Source organism: Osmia lignaria, chromosome 11, assembly GCF_051020975.1.
Source record: "Osmia lignaria lignaria isolate PbOS001 chromosome 11, iyOsmLign1, whole genome shotgun sequence".
Taxonomy (NCBI): Eukaryota; Metazoa; Arthropoda; class Insecta; order Hymenoptera; family Megachilidae; genus Osmia; species Osmia lignaria.
In genome coordinates, this window is record NC_135042.1 from 4,201,218 (window position 1) to 4,223,801 (window position 22,584).

At 38.4% G+C, this 22,584-nt stretch overlaps 1 protein-coding gene across 1 annotated transcript; it reads left to right on the forward strand.

Moving 5' to 3' along the window:
- The first annotated feature begins 192 nt into the window (after positions 1-192).
- LOC117603779 (uncharacterized) lies at positions 193-22,535 on the forward strand. Its single transcript, XM_034323252.2, has 4 exons — positions 193-656; positions 17,551-17,837; positions 18,306-18,566; positions 18,840-22,535. Exons 1-4 carry the CDS (start codon positions 605-607, stop codon positions 19,269-19,271), a joined length of 1,032 nt encoding a protein of 343 aa, XP_034179143.1. The 5' UTR covers positions 193-604; the 3' UTR covers positions 19,272-22,535.
- The last annotated feature ends 49 nt before the right edge of the window (positions 22,536-22,584 follow it).

Genomic DNA, 22,584 nt, shown 5'->3' on the forward strand with positions numbered 1-22,584 from the left:
GAATCGGCGAGGGTGGCGTAGCCGCAGGTGGGAGAGCCAGGGAGAGCCTCTCGAGGTAGCCCGGAGGAGCAAGAACGAGAGCGAGAGGAAGGAGGTTGGGTGTCGTAGGAGGCGGTGGCAGGAGGGAAGGAGGTGGTACCGTGTGGCGAGCGTGCGAGAGCGAGAGGACGAGGTGAGTAGTGAGTCCGTGAAGCGGAGTGAGTAACAGGGAGTCGCAACCGAGGACCCACTCAGTCACCACGAGATCGGCAAGCCGAATGGTCAACCGCGCCGGTTCTCCCGTTCGGTATAGTCTGCGCACAACTCGAAGGGATCAAAACAAGGACACGTTGTCGATCGGCGTGCCAGTTCGCGGATGCGTTTCGTCGACACAACCCGAGGGATCAGGGAATCCGAACGCGCGATGTGGAGATTTTTAGTGCGCTGTTATGTCACTTTGACATCGATCTGACGTGATTTCTCATCGATCGTATCGTCTCGACGAGCCTGATATCAACTTCGAGAACTGACTTTGCCCGGAGGGAAGGATCGCGGACGGACCGGAAGTGTGTGAGTGGATGCGAGCTAGAAGTGGAAGACTCTCCTGCAGGAGGACGAGGAAGAGATGATCGAGCTGCTGGTGGCCGGAGCGTTCGCCCTCGCCACACTAAGGCGGTGTGTGTACATTGCTAAATTCTACCCACTTTCTCTCTAGCTTTTATCATTTCTTACGCTATTTCGACAAAGAAACTCATCTTTTCTTTCGAACCGAATCGTGACAGGAGCAAAGGTCGCTCACCGCGAAAATGCTCGATCAAAAGCTTTGACGGACGTCGCGTCGTTTTTATCGATCACACGATGTTAAAACATGGATTTGCTAGTGTCTCTGGTTCGTTTCGATTGAAAAAAGAAAAAAATGCTCGTTTATTTCTACCTAGGAGTCACTTGCAGGAAAGAACTAACGACAAGGTGTATCTAGCGAGTTTTGCCGTAATGTACATAATGATGCAGTGACACGTGAGGATTCCTCGCTCTGTCTCGGCTACTTTGCTTCTTTTTTTTTTTTTTTTTTTCATTTATTCTACAAACCCTGGTAAAAAGGGTCTTTAAATGCGTATAGAATGCAGTGGTACTTCAATTGTCTGCTATATTCAGAAATAAGAAAATTCCGTTAGTAATTGCCGCTCTTTTTCTTTTCTGTTACGTTCTGTTTCGCCATAAACGTTCAGGTATTTTGTTATTTTATGATTATTTTGAAACTGTCAGATTGTTTTACGGACAATGTATAAATTTGCAACGCAGAAGATAACGATTACTTTTTAACTGATGAATATCTGACAGCAATATTTATGCGATTATTTCACTCTCAATTTTCTAGTTTTTCTCGTCATTTACCATTTCAATTTTCTTCAATCGTTAATAGTTTTTCTCTCGACTCTTCGCGCGTAAGACAGCCTTTGGATCTGATCGGCGAGGACGACTAGACTTCTTAGATCATAATTATACGATAATCGCGTTGACTAAATGCAACCGTTGATTGTTGAATTAATTTATTATGGCCTTAAGATTTTGCACGTCGCGTCGTAAAGCATATCCTCTTTTCCGATCAAGAAAGAATATAAACTTATTACCTTCGACAAAAACGATTCGTTATTTATTACACCGGTTCAAATTTTGATAGAAAGTAACATTTATCGTAATCGAAAGTTGCAAATCATCGATCGATTTTCAATTGGACCAGATTAGTCATTTCTTCTGGCAGCATATCACGGTATAATCGTTATCTATTACGTGAATCAAATGTAGAATTGAATCATAACACTGTGCCTAGGGGTCACCTGTTCCAAAATTATTAACTACGTAATGTTAAGATAATTGTAATCAAAGATTTCGGCACAACTGATGAGATAAAGATGGAATCAAATGTAATATGAATTCAAAATACAATTTTCACTTGATAGGATTTGAATATTATTCTTAATAGGCGGTGTTTCAATTAAATCCCAATTTTTCTAATTATCAACGAATTTCCAAGTTAAGCTAAAAAATTAATGAGGTTATTCTTTTCCTGTAGAAAAATAATTCACATGATTGCTGATGTAATTATTCATTAATCTTACGTTTCTCTTTCACTTTTCGATTCATTTCGTGTTTTCTTTTATTTGAAATCTGAAATTTGTGCAATTGCGTGTTGCTCTCTGTATAAGACAAAAGAGATAATAAATATTACTTTTAATCATAATACCAATGAACGTAAGCGATATTTTTTCAATGATAAGGCGATACGTATATACATTTTTGTGCATAGATAACCGAGAAATGTATTGTCCCGATGCGGTTTCAAATGACAGCACTTCTGCTCGAGTGAATCCCATTAATACCTCATCGATCATTAATAGACGATTATGGGAGAAAATTAGTAAACGTATGACTAAGCGTAAAACCTAATCAACGCACGAGCATGATTTCTCGCGTGTTTATTTGGCTTCGGAACTGATGCTCAGGAAGAAAGATATCGTCCTTTCTAACTTCGATATTTCTTTCATCTCCTCGTCATCGTATCGCGCTCTTTCAAGAAACGTGACACGAGTCACGAAGAGAAAATCGTATGGAGAGAAAACATAGTATCGAGTGTTTTTTCATTATCTATATAAAAATAATTAAAAATTAGCTGTTTGATTTCTGGAGCGTTTAATTTAAACTTTCGGTACCTCTCAGTTATACTAAATAAAAGGAACCATGGTATTTTCTAATCAAAAATCTTTCTTGAAGCACGTCTTGAGAAGGGCAGAAAGATAAAGCGCTTGCGAAATTTAAGATGCCATATCATTTTACTAAAATTTTGATTTGGACTTGTTTGAAACGCAAAGGACCAGTTTCTCGAGGCACGTTTCTCTCTCTAGTTAATTTATGTTTTCCAACTCGATTTATATGTCGGATTGAATTCCTAACTCTACAATAATTATACGATTGGTTCTATTCAAGCACCATGGCTAATATACAACCGTGTAATTAGAAAATTCTTTTACTTTTGAAATGAAATGTTCAAGTAGTTTCTAATATTGTTTTCTCTCAGCTGCAATCGTATAAAAATTTTATTATCAACAGGAAAAATGATGCTTTTATTATTATCTTACATTTGAAGCACCGATTACCGATAACACTCTCTTCCTTCACATCAATGTGTTAATGATTAACATCTTAGGATGTCTACTCTATTGCTCATTCTAATTAGTCTCGATGTGTTTCGTTTGTTTTATCCCTCCCATGGTGTTGACATGATTAGTAGATGAAAATGAAAATACATTGTACCCTGTTCGTATGATTGTATTCAAAAAGATGGACCTATCACATTAACCAATCCTTTCTCTAGCCAACTTCTCACCTCGACACCGTACATTAAAATGTCCTCAACTTTCTTTTCTTTCGCGTTTCGTAATTATCTCGTGGTGCCTCGCCCTCTCGGGCCGCTATTCAAACAATAAATCCTCTCCAACAGTGTCGTGGAGCAGAATGAAATGACACCTGGGTTCGCCTTGTGTCATGGCGCAAATGAGATTTCTTCCATTACGAGGATAGGGTATCAGGAGAAGTTTGGTCCCAAAATTAATATTTTAAATTCTATTATAAATTGTTGGGATGTAGCTATTTTCCTTAACCCTCGGACGACGAACCATGGAGAGAGCCCTCCCTTAAAACATGGCCCAATACTCTTGGATTCGAAAAATGAAATTTTCTTACAATTTTGAGTTGTGCCCAGAATTTTGGAATAAGGTACCAGTATATGGCTGTGGCAACCTGTAGCCGCCTCGTGTGTTCCTGCTAGGATGAACAGGCAGGCTCAGGGGTCTCTGATAGAGGCGTGCGCCGTGTTGATCCGGGACACACACGGACTGTTTACACGGGGTACCATCGCGGACCCTTTTTTTCCTCTTATTTCTCTTGTCGTGTTAGCTCCGAGTCGAGTCACAACACTAGTAAAGTTACAAAAGCCAAAGGCAAACAGATCCGGGGACGGGCCTTAACCGGTTTATCAAACACTCGTGCGGCCCGGAGGTGGTCTCGTACGTTGCTGAAAAGTGACGAAGACGAGGAGATGCGGCGAACGGAAACGACGACGTCGACGTCGTCCTCTTCCTGGACGACGCATGCGTGATGTGTACGTTTTCGCGACCAGCCGGGGAGAGGAAGTTCACTGCTCTTGATGGCACACCAGACGAAACTGATCGTTCCCAGGGAGGTGGAGTGAAGCGGACGAAGGAGGAGTCAAACAGTGCCGAGGCAAACCTTCTTTTCTTTTGTCAGGTAGAACTGGAGCCGCCGTAAAACGATGTACCAACCCTTTGGCTGGCTACTTTATTCGTTTTATATTCCAATGGCTGATATACCCAATCAGGGCCAAATTAGTTTTGCATAGTTACCATTCAAGTATCATCATTTTAGTACGTTTCTGTGTATGAAGGTTCTGCTTGTTTGTATAGGATCATTTTTACAATTGTTCTTTTCTAGGAGCGACATGCGTATAGTCGCAGCCACCACTTAGTAGTATAGTTTTAAATTCGGTCAGCCACAAAAGTACACCAAATCCAATCTGACATTTTTCTGTATGTTAAAATGATTTATTAATATTATTGATCATATGTCATCGTTTTTTTGTTATTTTTTATTATTCAAAATGCAGCGACATTAATTGATACTCATTTTTCATGTTTTAAAATAACCTTATCTTCATCGTGTAGGGGTTAATTCTGGTAATCCAGTTTCATTTTGAAAACAATTACGATACTCTTAGAGGTAATATCGAAAAAATTATCGTTGGTAAAACAACAGAATTTCTTAAATTTCCGTCGGATATAAACGTAATTATCTCGATCGCATTTTTCATTTTTGCACTCCGCGAAAAAGTGGTAGCGAAAATTCCCAAGTCAGGGGCGAAAGTAACAAAGCAATTTCACCAACTGAAATTATACGCTGCATTCCAATCATCGAAATAGGGTCGCAAGAGAAAATCTTTCGAAATTGCACCAAACGTAATTTGTCCTTGCATCGACCCCCTTCACTCGTACAGAAAATTACGTGAAATGACCAAAAACTCTGGATGATCATAAAAATCGTACAGGCACGGTACCGAGAAAATATAAAGAACGTTTTGATTTGGAGGATTTAATAACCATTGATGATGAATCGTGAAATATATTTTGTTAATATCCTTTTCTAAGTCGCTTTTATGATAATCGTAAAAAATATGAGCACCCAAAAGTGACTCGAACACGCATTTGGATGCGGTTTCGGGTTCATCAAGGTTCACCGGACATATTATATGGGACGGACGGGCATTCCACCGTGAAATGAAAATATTATGCCAGTCCCTCGACTGTTGAGCGACACTGGATACGTGGGTCATTATGACCACCTCTTTGTAGTTTTTCTTGCAAAACTACTTATCGTAACAGAAAGAAAAATAAGAGAATGACGTTACTTGAAGAAGTTTGATAATCAGTTTTTATCGAGTCTAAATTTGACCCTCTATACACTGAAAATTTAAGTTACGAAGGGTTGAATTTAAATTGTAGTTTTCCGAGTGGCCCATCGTCCAAAGGGTTGAACATCGAAATGAAGCAATTTACCAAACCGTGTGACGACTTTATACGTGAAATTATAACAGACAAGACGTTAAGATGCTTAACACGTATCGGATCGTAATCGAGGTTCTCGTTCTTCGTTACACGTGATTCTTTATTCAAGAAAAAACTTAGCTAGACGCATATACGTCGTTGGTATAGCCAGACAGACGTCAGTCTTACTCTTTCGCCTCTGTCCTTCTCGCTTGAACATCGACTTTTTCGTTACTTCACATATAAAATTACTCAAGACGTGAGAGGCTGAACGTGGTAGGCGGTGGTTGACGTACACATCCAGTTGACAAGATATACGCAGGCGTAACGTACACATGTCGACAGTATGTCATCGGTGCGTCGATTTTGTCCACTTCTCCGGGTTACTTTTTCTCACAATTTGTTAATCGTGTGCTCACTTCAGTGGATGGTGAAACGACTGCAACTTGCCTTTGTACCTTCTCACAGGATAAAATGAGTAAAGCTGGGTTCACATTCATGGGGCTCAGAGTGAGTCTGGCCTCCCCCAAAATATAGAGCAATTCCCTTTTCATAAGAAATCATTGGAATGATTAAAAAAAAAAATATTTGTCAATGCAAAACTATTAGTAAATCTAGGAAAAGATTTAAAACATATGCAAAAATTTTTGTTGAATCAATCCCTGGTGATTCATTCCTTACTGAGTTTTTTAATACTTCATACCTTAATTAACATATCTATAAATACACAGTAATTTTGACAGATACTTGAGTTCAATATTTGAATTATTGCAAAATGATGCATACCTAGAAGTAAAATTAAAAATATTCCTTGTAAAATTCTTACAAAATTGGAGAAAGAAAAAAAAATTATTTATTCCATAGAATTTTTAAGATTGCATTAACATACTTCATTGTGCAACACAAATTTTTATTACTAGTGTGAACCCAGCTTAAGAGACAGATCGCGAGGAAACCGGGCTCGAGTATAAATTCAGTTCCTTGAGTTCTTGTCTGGTTTTCTGACGGGTTCGCTTGTCTGACTACCGACTATCGGCCACTACCGTCTCGATCTCCTTCTGTCTCGTCAGATACGCTGACCATGTTGAAACGAAGCAGATCTCGAGTCATTGTTTCAAGATTTATAGCGGAATCGATAAAATCAATTTGTCCGTTCGCTTATCAACGCCCGTTGCGTGTTTGTAATCTCTTGTATTTCGCAAAACTGCGGAATTGTGTCTCTGTTAGCAATATCTGTCGAGTCTCTAGAAATTTATTTTTAACGTAAATTATGTTGCGTCGATGGTAAAATTATTAGAAAAATAAAATAGGTATATGTTTCTACTTATCGCCATCAGAATGCAGCTAGCAATAATTTAAAATGAAATCTTCTAGGGAACATATCATCAATATTTTCAAAAACACCTATCATCTATCCCTATAATTGAACAAATCTACCAATGTTGAAAGTTTCAACAAAATCAATGACGAGGAAGTTTTACCCCTTCCTTATAAGTAAATTAAGCATAACTTTGTTATCATCGTGATCCACGTGTTTAGCAAAGCATAACCTTCGAATGTTCGTATCTAGTACTCCACACGGAGATACTGCAAAAGGATGAAATGGTGGCCGAGCGTATAATTAGTCGTAGCCGAGTTTGACGGTACCGACGACGATAGCCCGGGGTGTGTTGATTCTCAGGTCGGTCCAATTACGAAACGTGCAATAAAGCAATTGGTCGTACGACCATCGGAAGACAAGTTCCCATCTACGATCTCTCGCCACCTGACGCCATCCATCGTGCCGGCTGATTGCTATTCTCAACCTTCGGGCCTGTGCGCGCACAATGAGCGATGCGTTCATTCATGTCGAAGAGTACAGGGCTGCGGTGTTGCCCGAAGAATGGAGCGCATTCTATAATATATAGAGAAGCGAGGATACACGGTGATCTGATCCATAAGAAAGGCCGGGAGGAACTTGGTACATGGGCCGTGTCCTCGCGCGAGAATACCAGCCGCGAGTTGGCCGATCCGTATGCGATTCGCACGTGACCCGTTTACCATTCTCACGAGAAAAAATGTCCACGCTTCGGCGAGTAGGGCAATTAATGAAGCGTGCAAGAGTAAGAGAGATCGTAACGCGAACAAATTCTTTTCCATGCAACAATTGCTTTTTTACTTCACCCTCCAATGATCCATTTAGGCTCATTCTGAAGGGTTTCTATCAAATAGTTATTTTCTTCAACTTATGAATCTTTAAAAAATACTATTATTGTTATTATATGACTGAAGAGGTAAATGCATTTATGCACAGTAAACATAACTACAATAATTATTGTAATTTATAGATACGCATAAAATTACCAACGCTGTTATTATTTTTTTCTACTACAAATCAATAATATAGCAGAGTGAGTCATTACAATATTGAAATTAGCGTAATTCAGCGGAAAGCATGATTCAGTTGCAAGGGACAAATTGTTTTTCAACTGGCTTTACAATTAGTAACATTCAGACAAGTTCAGAATATACGATCTCTTTTATGGCGCAGTTGCAATAACGTCCTATCAAATGGCTACTTGCAAATTAAAGTAAATTGACTGATATTATCGAGTTAATAAATCCGGTTTATCTCGTATAGGTGAAAATTCAATCTCGAGATCAGGTTCGTGCACGGGTGGATTGCATTAACTAATTATCGAGATAAATATCTGGGAGTAGAACGTTCGAATTCGACAAATCCCATAGATAGTGTAATGAACCACCATCCAGTCTATAAAAAGACACTTGCATTTCTAATAATTCACGGTCTTTTGCGTTTAAAAATTATCAATGAAATTCCAGTTTTTATTACTCCAAAGCTATGAAATTCTAAAATGGTCAGGTTGCAGCCATCAGAAATTTTTTCTCTCAATTATTCAATTATATTAAATTTATGATGGTTACGGGTGACCCCCACGGCATCCAACATGATAACAGCATCTTTTTATATGACAAGCAAGAACGTGAATCGATCGTCCAATCTTCGTTTGAAAAAGAAAGAAAAAAGAATGATAGAAAACAATGGGTACGCATCCGAAGGCTGTTGAACGTGGTTATCGTGGGTGGAGCGAACGGGTATGTGCCTGACCACCGACAACTTTGATTCAGTGCGATTGTTGCAAAGTCGGTTCAATGATCGGCACGACCACCGTTGCTCTTTCTTCTGTAACGAGGCACGCACGCACGAATCACACCAACAGTTTTGCCGCAGACACGCCGTCGGACCAGTCACGTTTACACGCTTGCTACCACGTGCTTGTGACTTGATCGCATTTCAATTTCTACGTGCATACAGGGTGTCGTGTGACAACCGGAAACACTAAGATTCTGTATGGAAAATTGAGAAGAAATCGTAGAATGATATTTTTTTATAGATGACTGTTTTTGAGAAAATTAATATGAAAATGATAAAAATTCTATCTGGATACCTATTTTCTATAAAAATATGAATTTGCATAATATTCACATAAATATCAGATTATGCGATAGAAAATTTGCTACATTTCATAAATAAGGCCAAATAAAATGAATTTCTGAAATAAGTCCGAAATATCATAGGACACCCTGTATATACCGTGGGTTTCAAGGGGATCCGGGCTAGCGTGCTTTACGTCCGCCGACTATTGCGGAGGATTTACATTATTGTCAGGGTCTGAAGAGTTAATCTCGATTGACGCGTCCCTTTGCACTTTGAAGTCGAATAAGAGTTTTAGAAGCAGAGATTTACTAGTGTACTGACCCGCATACTAGAGTTATTGTTGTGGTATTGATATGGTCCACATATTAAAATTGAGGTTCTTCCCTAATAACTTATTGTCAAGTGAATAGTTTAGAAATAGCATAGGTGATAATCGAGTTCGTTCATTTAAAAAGAAAATTAAAGTCTTTCACCGATGTCTCGTATTTTAATCATCGGTCCAGAAGGGCCGGGTAAGCATTAAAAGCAATGACGCGATGACACCTCGTGACACAGTCGGCCGAGTTTATGACCCGGAGGTCGAGGTCGTTATCGACTCGCCGCGTTCGACAATGCGTGAAAATCATAAAGATTCTGAAGAGACGTCGAGACGTGGTACGTGTACCAAGTTCCATCTGAAAGCCCCGCTGACATCTCTGTATATGCCCGTTGCTCCACGTCCTCGTAAAGGGTTCGATTTTATGCCGTCTTAAGATGGAGGGACCGCCTGCTATTAGTCACACAAAAGTCTCCTGCTTTCTTTAATGTGACGTCCGTCGCACGATTTTACGGTTTACAAGCCGAGAATTTTGCTTAATCAGATAACACTGTTGCATTTATTCGCGGTAATGGTACATTCATTTGCATTTTTCTTTCTTTTTCGATCAATTTACATGATTGAATTTTATCGCCAAATGATCTGGTTAATAATTTCTTCATTATTATTTCTTCTTCCAATTTGGATCCTGCGATACGTGGGTTAAAGTTAACACCCAGTAGGTTGAAACAAGTTAATCTGCTGACAAATTATTTATGTACTACCAACTGAATAATGTAAGATAAAATATATTAATTGACAAATTCTTCTGAAATTCATAAACTGATATAGCAGAGGCTGAGAAATGGAGAACGCAGGATCCCTGTGGAAACACATTTTTAATTGCCAGATATTTTCCTCCTGATTAGATTAAGCATTGCTTGTTCTCGAATGTTTCGCGACGAGATACAATCCTTCGACATTGGTGTGAATGAAAGTTTACGACGTCGGTCGTAAAGACGCGTCGTGGAATCGAACGGACGACAAACAGCAAATTACCCTCAGTCACAACTAAACGAAACGACTAGCGTCCATTGTGCGTCATTCCTGCGTCTCTAATGGCCGTACGGAAGTTTGACCTCCATGAATAATGTCCGTTTTCTTCTTGTTAGAAGAATATTTATTTAACAAATTGCAAATGTGAAGAAATAAGTAACTCATATCTAAGCGATGCTTGAACTTCCACAGGAATACATCACCCATATTATTAGAAATTATTTTAATTATCTGAGTAATATGTATCTAAAATCAAAAATATTCTTCAGTGAAGATTTGAACCCTTGAACAGCGGAGTCTGGGTCATTCTCCTTGGTCCGCCGTTCAAGGGTTCATAGCTTCTATGTGAAAATCATGAGTTAAGAGACCACACCATCTTGTATTCATTAAACAAATAAGAAATCCTCAAAGTGATGACTTAAACTCCCCTTAATTTTGCATATCTCATATCTGATTTGGAATAAAATCCCCAGCATTGACGTCAAAACATGATCAAATTGACGTAGAATGATCCACACACAAAACAGAAATACACAAATGACGTTATCCCGCAAAATTTGCATTCAGGAAGAACTTTGCTCCATAATCAACTATTCATGGGTTAATATAAAATGACCGAAGCTGAGAGATTAGGTCATTTGTGCTCACGTTAGAATGAAGGAGTAGCAACAAATCCGTGTCGAAATGCAATGTTAAACTCTTACGAATGTCCCCCACCGTTGCATGCATATCCAGCTGCAAACGTGCAAGGACAAAATTGTCTAAGCGTGAATGAACACGGGCGTAGAAAATATTTACCTCTGCGTCTTTCTCTTGGAATGTTCCAAGAAAGAGCAGCCAGTCGTCGTGGAGAACTAGACTGACAAGAATGCGCGCAATGAATAATGCATATTATTGGTCATTAATCACAATGTTCCTTTTATTCTGCTTTATCCCGCCGAACGCAGTAATTTCACAATCGTTTTGCATAATACACTTTTCCCGACGATTCATCCGTTGTTAAATATTCATAACGATCTTTCTCCTTTTTTTTTCGTGCCAAAGCGTGGAAAACAATTAATTTTCTTTTCGTTTCATGGTCCATGGTATGTACTTGTTTGACAATATAAGAAGAACTTTCTACTCGTATATTCCAAGTATAAATTTGAAAAATGAAAATGTTAACAAATTGAAACTCTGATGGTACCATCCTGTGCAGAATGCAAACGTACAAAGTACACCCAAAGAAATACATTCTTCGGATAATAGAATGGGAGTTCCGATAATCGACTCTTCGATGTACATCGATCTGGCGAAACGCCACGGACCCGCGCAATCTTATTACAATGGGAAAAAGAAAATGGGAGACGATTGGTTGCGCAATGGTGGTTCGAAAAAAAAAAAAAAAAAAGAAAGGAGGCGAAGAGAAACAGACAGAGAGAAGGAAAGAAAGAGCGTGGATAGCATCGACCGCGATTCATGCACATAGAATCGGCCTCCACGAACGCTCTTCTTACGCACGTGTGCACGGCCTATCGCGGCGATTCGAGATAATGTAATCGACGATGACATTGAACGCCGTAGTAGCCGATCGCATGCATTCCAGCGCTCTGAGCTTCTTCCCTCTCGCCACGATGCGGTCGTGGAACGTCGTTCCCGATCAACTCTTGCACCGATGCCAACGGTAGGCTGTCACCTCTGGATATAAACGATGGATGACGTCAGTATGACATCAGTGATCCATATCACCGTAATACCGTAAAGTACCTTTGCTGTGTCTACACGATCGTTCCGCGGTGTTGGTGAACCGGTGACGACGGCGCGGCGTGTAGCAGGTAGCCGAGGAACAGACACGAAAACACCGCGTTGATGATCAAAGAGGACGAAGGATAGGGCGAAGAGAAAGAGGGTGAAAAAGAGGTGATAAGACGGTTGCTGCATTCCTGCCAGATGCTGGCACATTTGTTACGACGAACATCTTTGTTTTCATTAACCTTCTTGCCTTGTAATATCGTGTTACACTCCTGACGCGATGTACGATTCAAATGTGACATAGCTCGTATTTTTAATGGGGTTGAATTTCAACGATTATTCTAATTATAATTTGCACTGTCAAGAATCTTCTTCGATAGAGAACTGCTGAAAGGGTTAAAGGGATAATGAATTTAATTGTAGCATCCTCGTATGCATGTAGGTTTGGGTCACGATTGATTCGTATGGCATCGACTGTTTGACAGCTGACATTGCTATACTTAACACTATTTCGTCTAATACTGGTTGAAACTTCCGGGTGTAAGCCCTGTCTAATAGAATGACAGTTTTATGTGTTAAGTGCGACAGATTAATCCGTGAATGCTTAGAGACTCGTTGCAGCAGTGAATAGTTAGCTCTGACTGATGCAATTGCTGAAGAAATCTTAAGACGAGGGGTTAACTCCTTGAAGAATACTGGTACATGTCGCATATTTAATTTCTCTTTGATTCAAACAGAAGCTTTCTATGAGCTTTCTAGAATTTTATTTTCATTTGCCACTTTATGGATGCAGAAACAGACCCTCAATTCATGACCTTTTTTTCGTCCATCGTATCTGTCATATCCTTTGACTTCTTCGAGGTCTTTAGGGTGGCTTCATCCACGACTGATCTATTCCTAATTTATGTTAGGAGCTGAAGTAAAAGATCGAGGTGAACCCTGGAGAACTTGAAATCCCTTAGCAGTTTATGGGTTGGGTCGTGTTCAGACAGTGAATATCCAACGCGCTGATCCCGCCAGACAAAATGCAAATTTTTCGTGTGCCCCGCTAATCTGTCTGGCGCATCCGTGACGTCAGGTCCCATTGGCGGAGACACTGATCACCATAGAGGTGTTGACCTGGTTTTACTTCTTGTTCAGCTAATTGAAAGAAATTGAACGATTCATCGGTTACTTTAAAATAAAGCCCCGTAGACTTTGTATCGTCGGAGCGGAACAATACGAGAAATATCGGGTTTCGATGGTAAAGCTTTAATACGCGTTATCGTATCGCTTTCAGATTGCACGCGAGGAAAAAGCTCGACGCCTCTGCAAACTATTCTAAACGACCCTCCGCGTGCGTATCGTATTAAATGTTGCGTGCCGTGCATAACCTGCCTCTCTCTATGGTGCCCACCGTGTATTCGCGCATTGTACGCGATATTCTTGTCGTCGGCGCGGATGAGGATGGTACACCTTCGGTGTACAAACACGATTTCTGCGCACACGCAGGCTCACGCGGTGGACGATCAGTGTTGAGGTACGAGGAGGAGGTGTAGAAAGAGATGCAGACACGCGTTCCACTTACCATTTTGAATGACATTGCAGCAAGGAAATTTATTCATACGCTTACTGACTTGGTCATTTAATAACATCACCATTCGGTCAAACATTATGGGATTATTATTTTACTGTTAACTGTGACTCATATGTACTATTTTTAATACTGTCAACGTCATGGAAGTAATATCGTCAATATTATTTAATAAAAAATTATTTATTGATGCAATGTTATTTTTTAGTATTTAGGGGAGGGTCGTCTATTTATTTCCCAATAAGTGGCCCAAAAGTTGAACCCCCAAATTTGTTCGAAAATTCTGTAAAGAATTCATGGAACAATTACTCTAGTCCATATATCCTTCACAGTCAAATGACGAAAAAAATGCATTATTTTATGGACTCTTATGGGTCAATCCGCTCCCACACTCTTGTTCCGCAATGATATCGTGTTCTTTCTTCCAAGACGATTCGTTTGTTTTCTTCGTCGAATAGTATTCTCGTTCTTCGCTGTTCGAGTCGGTCCAAAGAGGCGAAGGTGGAGGCTAATCACCACGCAATCACCGCTCCCGGTGCGGCCAACTCCGACCCGTTCTCAGAAAGCAGCAACCGCCTTTTGCCGCCTCGAGGCACAACACCACCTCGGTATCGGTGTAACAAAACCAACAATCTTCATTCTCAGCTCCGCGGAAAAAACGAAGAAACGATCCTCTCCTTACCCTGACCGTCGTTCCCCTTCGCCGCCCCTTTTCTCCAAATCACCGGAGGGTCGATCGATCGGATGCCCGACTACCGTCGTCCAGGGAATCCATCGCGAGAATGACGGCGATTCAGCTTTGAGAAAACCGATCGACAGACCACGAACGTGCGCATTAAACGGCCAAGTGAGCAATCTTCCGAAACACGACATTGGCCGGAATGCAGATCATTGGGAGAAGGGACGATGCCCGTATAGCGCCGTTATTATAACCCGTGATGATTACCATCGGAAATTTGCTTCTGATTTTCATATATCCTACTGATCAGACGGTCATTAAAGAGATCGTTAAGATTCTCCTTGATCATTGTAACACATCGAACATTCGCTATCCTTGCAACGGTTAATTTACAAGTATTTAAATTTACAAATTGAGTGGCAACTTTGCCTAAGAATTATTTGAAATTCTTGAATTTATCTTACTGCTACTATTGGAAGTCTGTGGTTTTCGATGAAATTCGCAGTTTCGGACTTTCTTTTTAATTTTAATTAAAATCCTAACTCTGTTATGAAATTTGAATAGATGAAGAATTTCAGCTACCCCTGTATAGCCATTTTTCTTTGGGAAGCCTACTCTGGTAATAGAATTATAGGGTAGTCTAAAGACAAATTAATACAATTGGAAAACAATAATCGTTAGAAGCGTACACAAGATGGGGTGCACCTAAAGCCAAGACTACCTTCACCCACGCAATGTGTACATCTTCGAACGGTATAAGTCGGCCTGGAAGCTGCGGTGGAAAACGATTGCAGAAGAAGAAGAGGAGGCGTGAATTTACGATAAGATACATGCGATTGGCTCCCTTCGGTCTCGCGGCAGCGTACTAATCGAATCGTGACTTATTGTCAAGCGAACAGTTGTAAAGTTCATACTCAAAATACGAGCAGGGGTCACGTTCGTTAGAACTTTATGATACGCGTTTTCAATGCTAGCGCGATTCTACTGAAAAGATCCGAGCTAACAGCAATTTTCAACGCTTTCAACAATTGACAACATTGAACACCGTCGATTTGCGCCGGTGAACCGATCACTTATTGTCCTTCTGGCAGTTCAAATCGGCCGTGTTGAAAGTTGACTAGCTCGTATAGTTTGTTTTCGATTAGCAACGCGTGCTTTGCGATTCGAGTTTGCAAGTGAAATATCGATGTTAATACGATATCTAACATCAGCCGGTTCTGCAATCGGCTTTTCTCTATTCACATGCAATGCGAGCGTTAACGGTTAACCGAATCGAAACTTGGATCTTATCACAAGACCATCCTTAGGAATCAGAATTTTTTGCTCTTTATACTGATTACATAAATAGATAAAACTTTGATATTTTCAGAAGAAAATTAAATAATTTTTAGACATTCGGCTCTAGGATTCCCATTTATTATTGGTATTAAATCTCCTATAAATTCTTTAAGAGAATGTCCACTCTTTCCCCATTAAAATTCATTGAATTTTAACACAGATAGATATTGCTTTATGAGAATGTTATGCTTCAAGAATCTTTAAACCTTTTCCTATGCGTTTGCTAATTCTAGTTTATTACACGTAGATTCTTATCGCAACTTCGACACTATCGTAAATAAAATTTTCAATTTTTCCGATTATATAAGCTTGTCAGTGTAACAGGCTTTAAATACCTATATACAATCATAAAAACTAAAATATACATTTTAGATCATTATTGCTCTAATATCAGGGACCACTGATGACACACCATGTGCGTCATTGACTCTTTGAAAAAATTGAATTTGAAAGTCTTTCGAAATATTTATAAATAAATTTGTTTATGGTAGAGAAAATGACAATTACTGTATCATATACCATACCGTATAAGAATTTGGCGTCGAGAACGTTGGGTACGTGTACCGACAAAGAGCTCGAGGACCACCACGAGGGTAATTAACGCGCGTTAATTGCCTGTGCGCGTGTGTACAACCATCAGAAGTGGCGATGCATGTGTTCGGAGCCGAGCTGTCACGGCGATTCGATACGATCGTTCGTGCAATTCGCACGTCAGTCACGCGTGAACGAACACACGTCTTGGCACACGGGGCCAGCGAGAGCACACGTGTGCCATTCTATGTCGCGCATCTTATTGTTAGGGTATGTTTTCATATGACGGTAAATCGTGACATTTAATGTTATGATACAAAACATAACTCTTGTTGCGTTGTCGTGACATTGGATTTTGTGTCATAACTTCAGCTTTAGTGTCACGACGTCAGATCAATCATGCTTCACTGTGGTGGCATGGAATATCATCATTTTTATCATTATAAAATTTTTTTTTTTATTTGTTTCAATATTCTTGAATCCATCAAAATTATATTCTCATTGAATTTCTGATTTCGGCTGAAAAAATTACAAAATTCAGACTTGCTTGATTCTTGGCTGTTTGACTCTGACAATGAAACGAAAATTGTTAGCGTGTTACAATATAGTAAATAAATCAGTTTTAATCGGCACTCAGCTTTACGTTTACACGAAATTCAACGATAATGAAGCTCGGGTGAAATTTATTAACCGACGGGGGTCAGAGCTCGTAAAAAAGTACATACGAAAGATCTGCACGCCTTCGGGGTGAGTTCGTTCAAAGTATGGAATCGCGAAGGAAGTCGTAAGCTGGGACGCTTAATTGCGCAATAAATCCTGATTCTCCGATTTGCAACCCATTTCCTACTGCGGGGGCGACGATTGGTCGCTGTTAAATTGGCGCGTAGGTGCAATGGTAGGTACCTACGTATCCATGTAGGTACACCGACTGTGAAAGTCGGAAGAGCCTCGATTCTCCCTTTTCTTCTCTTTCTCTTTTCACAATCTCTTTATCACACCCTTGAATGTGAAACTGCACATCTTTTATTTAATCTACCTATTTAACATCTTCCTAAATTCCTTATACAGCTGATGGATACTTTTGATTATTCAAATTTACACAAAATTCGTCGTGTTTCAAAATAAAATAATTAATAGATTATTTGAAAAATTATTTGTGTAATCTAGGATGAACATAAAGTGGTGACGCTTTAATTTTAGGGGTAGTTATCCATGCTAAAAAATTTGCTCAAAATTTAATCAAAAAAGATAGTTGATTAAATTTCTATACAGGTAGCTACTATTCTGACGTCGAGTATTTTAATTGCATTATAGATTCGGTGGCACAGACGATTACCTGGATGAGCCTCGCATTCTTCCTGAGTTCGGGCCTGAATACGGTTTCAGGTGCACCTGCATTCGGCCTTCGCACCGCCGTATCAAACACAAATACCATGGACCGTTGGTTGCAACCGTGTGGCAATCCAGTGGCGATGCAGTTCAAGAGGATGCCACAGAGGCACAGCGTGCACAGGACCCTGAAGAGGGTGCGCACCCAGCTACGAGTAGCTCAGAATCACTTTAGAATGCATCTGAAGGATGTGCACGATATATACTCGAAGGTAAAGCATATATAACGTGGTTCGACCTGACCGCGATTCGTAATTAATCGGTGAACCGTGCCGGGGTAAAAGAGAGTGGGCGGCTGTTTCAAAGAGGCTCGCACGTGCGCGCCAAGCAACGTTGCTAGTGCTAAAGTCCTACTTTCTGTTCTGTCTGTAATTTGCATTGATTACGATGTGACACGATAGTCGTATTTCTTTTTTTAACACCTCGAATACCGCGGGGACCAGTTACCACCGGAAGCACATTAAAATAATTCAATAATTTGCAAGAAATCGAAGAAAATTTTAAGTATATTCATTTCTAAGGTGTCAAGTGGAAAATTAAAATTAGAAAATTAAAATAAAAAATGTATTTTTAGAATTTCTCCATAAGGGAAGATTTTGAAGAAATAAAATACCAAAATAATAGCGAGGAATATATGGATAATATTAAAAGAAAACAATGTTCTCATGTTTCATTCGCAGGTGTACAAAGTGCTGAAGGGGCAGTACAGAATGCCCTGGCTCCCCGAGAAGGAGCTCGAGTGGTATTCCAGGGAGGTTTGGTGTCTCGAAAAGGGAAAGAAAGCTGACCGTGCGCTTCCGCATCTTCACGATTCGCTCCAAAGGTTCGCCATCACGTTCCATCATCTCAGAGCTTTCCGTCTGAAATCTAACATTAACGTTGATCTCACGATGAACAGGAGAAACGAGATCATTAATCAAATGCACAATGAGATTCTTAGGGTACGGAACATTTAATACCATACGTCAACACGATATCTGCTATTTTTATCATGTGTAGTAATAAATTCTTCCTGACTGACTTCATATTTTATTTTGTAATGTCGATATTGTATTTTCAAAATTAGGATTGTGAGAACTTATCATACGAAGTTTCATCATAAAACACTCTGCCATCAATATATTAATAATAATTAATTATTGAAATTCTCATTACAATTTTATGATTGCCAGTGACAGGAAATAAAAATGTCAATGTTGCATTTATCGTTACAGGTTCTCTGCGAGGTGGAGACAGCCATTTTGAACCTGGGCCTGCAAGTGCCAACAGCACACACGGCCAAAATTGTCACGGAAAGTTCAAACTGGGCAAAGGAGGGCGACTTGACCCTGATGTTGATTCAGGATTGGGGCGTTATCAGATTGTATCAGACGTTCCTGAAGGCCTGGACCGAAGCGTTTCGCAACGCAACCGCGCCAGGACCGGGCACATGTGACCCGAACAGGCCACGTCCAGCAGCGAAGAACATTAACAAAGGATCCGGGCCAAAGGGTAAGAGGATATCGAAGATTAAGAAACAAAACAAGCCAATTAGGAAGCAACCAGTGGCCGGTGGCCAGAAAAGTTCCTTGCCTCAGGGACCACGAAAGGGTATTCCGAGGAACAGACTGTTGAGAAATAAACAAAAGAAACTCGTAAAAGTGTGATGAAATTAATCTTACAAAGGCTTCTTACGATTTTCATCAGATCTATCAATTATTTTGAAGGGAGGGTTAACAGGCAAATGCTACTTTGCGACAAGGAACTCTCTATTATTATGACTGGATCGCCTTTAGCGAACTACATTTTACTATTTCTTGCAATTATTAATTTATAAAGCATTTTTAACGCATATTTAAGGAACGTATCTATGTTTTTTTTTTTTTTTTTTTTTTTTTTATTTTATTTAGACGATTTGAGATTCGTTCGGTTATACCAGGTCTGGGCAGTTCTTTTTGGGCTCTAGATTGCCTAAGAGCAAAGTGTTGGACAGTGTTAGAGATATTAAGGGCATCAAATTGCTCAGGCCTATTTTATATAGTATTTTCTTTTATAATCCTTTTTATTTATGTTTTTAATATTAATTTATTATTTAAAAATGATACGCCTGTGGATCTTCCCTAGGAAAAGATTTTTCCATTATTTGAACGATCGTTGACGTATACATTCTTTTATTTTATTTATTTCATTATTACGATTATAGATGCTTAGTATTTTGCAATCTTGCCAGTTTGTTCCGATGAGATAGTTAGAATTAGAAAAGAACGACAATCGTATTAATTTCGACAACTGGTGCGTTTTGATATAGTTATTGAAAAATCAAGTTGTATACTAGAGACCAGTATTAAGAAGTGTACTTCAGAAACAGTATTATGTTTAATAACATACTTAATAAATAGAATAGCGACAACACTAATAAGATAATTGATTCTTTGTACGAGGTGATGAAATGATTAGAATAGGAAATCAGAATCTTTGCATTCGACGCAATCGATACTTGATTAACACGTTGAATGGCGCCCTATAATTACGATTATTTAAAACACAATCGTTTCATTTTTCAATTTGAATGTGACTTAAACATTTTTTTCTCTCAGTTATTCGATTGTATTGAATTTATGGCACCGGTTACCGATGGCCTCCACCGCATTCAACATGTTAATCGTGAAAAATAAAACACAATACGACGAAGGCTTGAGATGGTATCGAAGATTTCGTAACGTGCGAACAGTCATCGATTTAATCGCCAAGAAAAGAGAAGGAACAAATGGACGATGGGTTCGTCAAACTTATTTATTGTAGCTTTAACGTAAACAGGCGAAAAGTCGTTAATGTCGTTTAGCTGTGATATCTCGAGCGTACGCGGACATACAGAGTTCCTACGTTTTTAATTATAAATAGACATATTATATTAGAATTGTAAGTGGCGTGTATTAACGCGTACAACACGTATTTAGTTATGTATAAAATCGTTAATCCTCTTTTCTATTTTTCTTTTCCGTCAGTCCGTAGAATCTCGCGTCTCGTCACGTACATGACAGTTTTTATCTATTAATTTTCTTCTCATTCGTTTACAAATGTATGCGAACAATTGTAGAGCATTTTGTACGAAATATTTTTCGTTACAGTAGACTATTGATAACTTGTTGGTCAAAGTAAGTACTTACATGTAGAGGGTAATAGCGGATAGTTATCAAGTCTACTACATCTCAGTTCTGTATTAATTAAGGAACCCTATTCGATGAACGCCAAATTATAGGAGTTTGTGATTATTTTTTACAGAAAGATTTTTTTCAGAAAAATTACAATGTAAATTTAATTAAAATTTTTTAAATTACAAAAATCTTTCGTTAAAATATAGAATGTTTAATTTTAGTCAAAACATTTTTTATATATTTGGTAGATCTGGATCTCAATATTTGTTTAAAAAATTATGAATTTATTTTTAAAAAGTTTTTAAAGGGTTCCTTTAAATTTAGATGAAATTGACAAAGTAATTTTGCTGTAGTTTTTCAATAGATTGAAACAACAGACGGGAGAAATATTATCAAAATACTAATAAAAAGACTGCGGATGTTTATTGCAAAAATTAATTATATGATACATATAAGAAAATAAAATAAATTCTTTAGAACGTGTAAAATATGTAAAATCTTAGAATTAAGGCGATAGTTTGAAACACTTGAAGAGTGAAGATATTTTATAAGTACATACTTATATGTACATAAACATTCGCAGTCTTGTAATGACATAAAGGAGGAAATAAACTTTAATTAAGGAGGCATTCCCATTTGGAAGGGCCATTTTTAGGCAATTCTTAGAAATGGAAATTAATCGACCAAGATTCGATAGTTGATACTATTAATCTTAATTGGATAATTAATTTTTATGAAACAGAGTCATTCGGGCAGATTACTTAGTTTCTTGAACAAAATTTTCAATATGATGATTTTCAATAGATTCCGTAAAATATAAGGTCATCAAAGTGTCAAAATTGAACAAATAAAAATTTACAATTTTTTCATTACTCTGTAATAAAATTCAAGCGAATTTAATTGCTAATGTAATATGATATAATTGTTTTTTTAAGAACCTCTTCTCTAGTGTACGGATATTTAGGATATTTCATAACGAAGGGACCATTACGATTCGTAAGAATGATTCGCGTACGCAGTGAACTTTGATGAACACAACGCAACTTCGCGATAATGAGAGTACAAGGTGTCACAATAATGTTTCGAGTATGTCACTTAAAAATTAAACAAATGTGTAAACCGTGAAGTCATCGATTTAAAAATAACTTATCTGATCATATGTATTTTTGTCGATACTCATTTTCTGGTATCTGTTTTGGTATCGATCTTTCTATCTTTGGCATTATCAGAAAAAAGATTATTTAAAAAATTTATTCGAGAAAAACTAGTTCATTAATTAATTTAATTTTTATGTTATTTAAAACTCAAACAGCTTGTTCGATGACTAAATCAATTGATAGTGTTCTGAAAACTTTATTATCACATCTTGTACATTAAGATTGTTACATAAATAAATTCATTAATAATAACGAATTTATGGATCATTAAAATTCCTAAAAATTTCTATGTAAATGGCATAAGTCAATTAACGTACACATGAACTTATTTATGTAACAACCTTGTAATTTGTTTAAATAAAGACAATCTATGCTTTGTATCGGAATCTGTACTTAGTTTATAAAACACTGTACTGTAATGTTAGATATTTTTGTACTTGATATTCACACACGACGTGATACTGGAACGTTTTTTTTTTATACACGTGCACATAGATCGTAAGGATTCCATTTTGCATTTTATATCAAGTATACGTAGTAGGTATATTTATTCTGGCGTACACATAGGCGTACATAATGTTACGATTTATTTATTATATCACGTTACCATTGCATATATTATTTATTGTCATTTCTGTACTTATGTAATCGTCTCGAATAAATTCGAT

What these genes read in the sequence shown, in the direction of transcription:
- LOC117603779 (XM_034323252.2), top strand. Translation starts at nt 605, where the DNA reads ATGATCGAGCTGCTGGTGGCCGGAGCGTTCGCCCTCGCCACACTAAGG. An exon ending in CCTCGCCACACTAAGGCGGT is followed by an intron (nt 657 to 17,550) that starts GTGTGTACATTG and finishes ATTGCATTATAG; the next exon opens with ATTCGGTGGCACAGACGATT. An exon ending in TGCACGATATATACTCGAAG is followed by an intron (nt 17,838 to 18,305) that starts GTAAAGCATATA and finishes TTTCATTCGCAG; the next exon opens with GTGTACAAAGTGCTGAAGGG.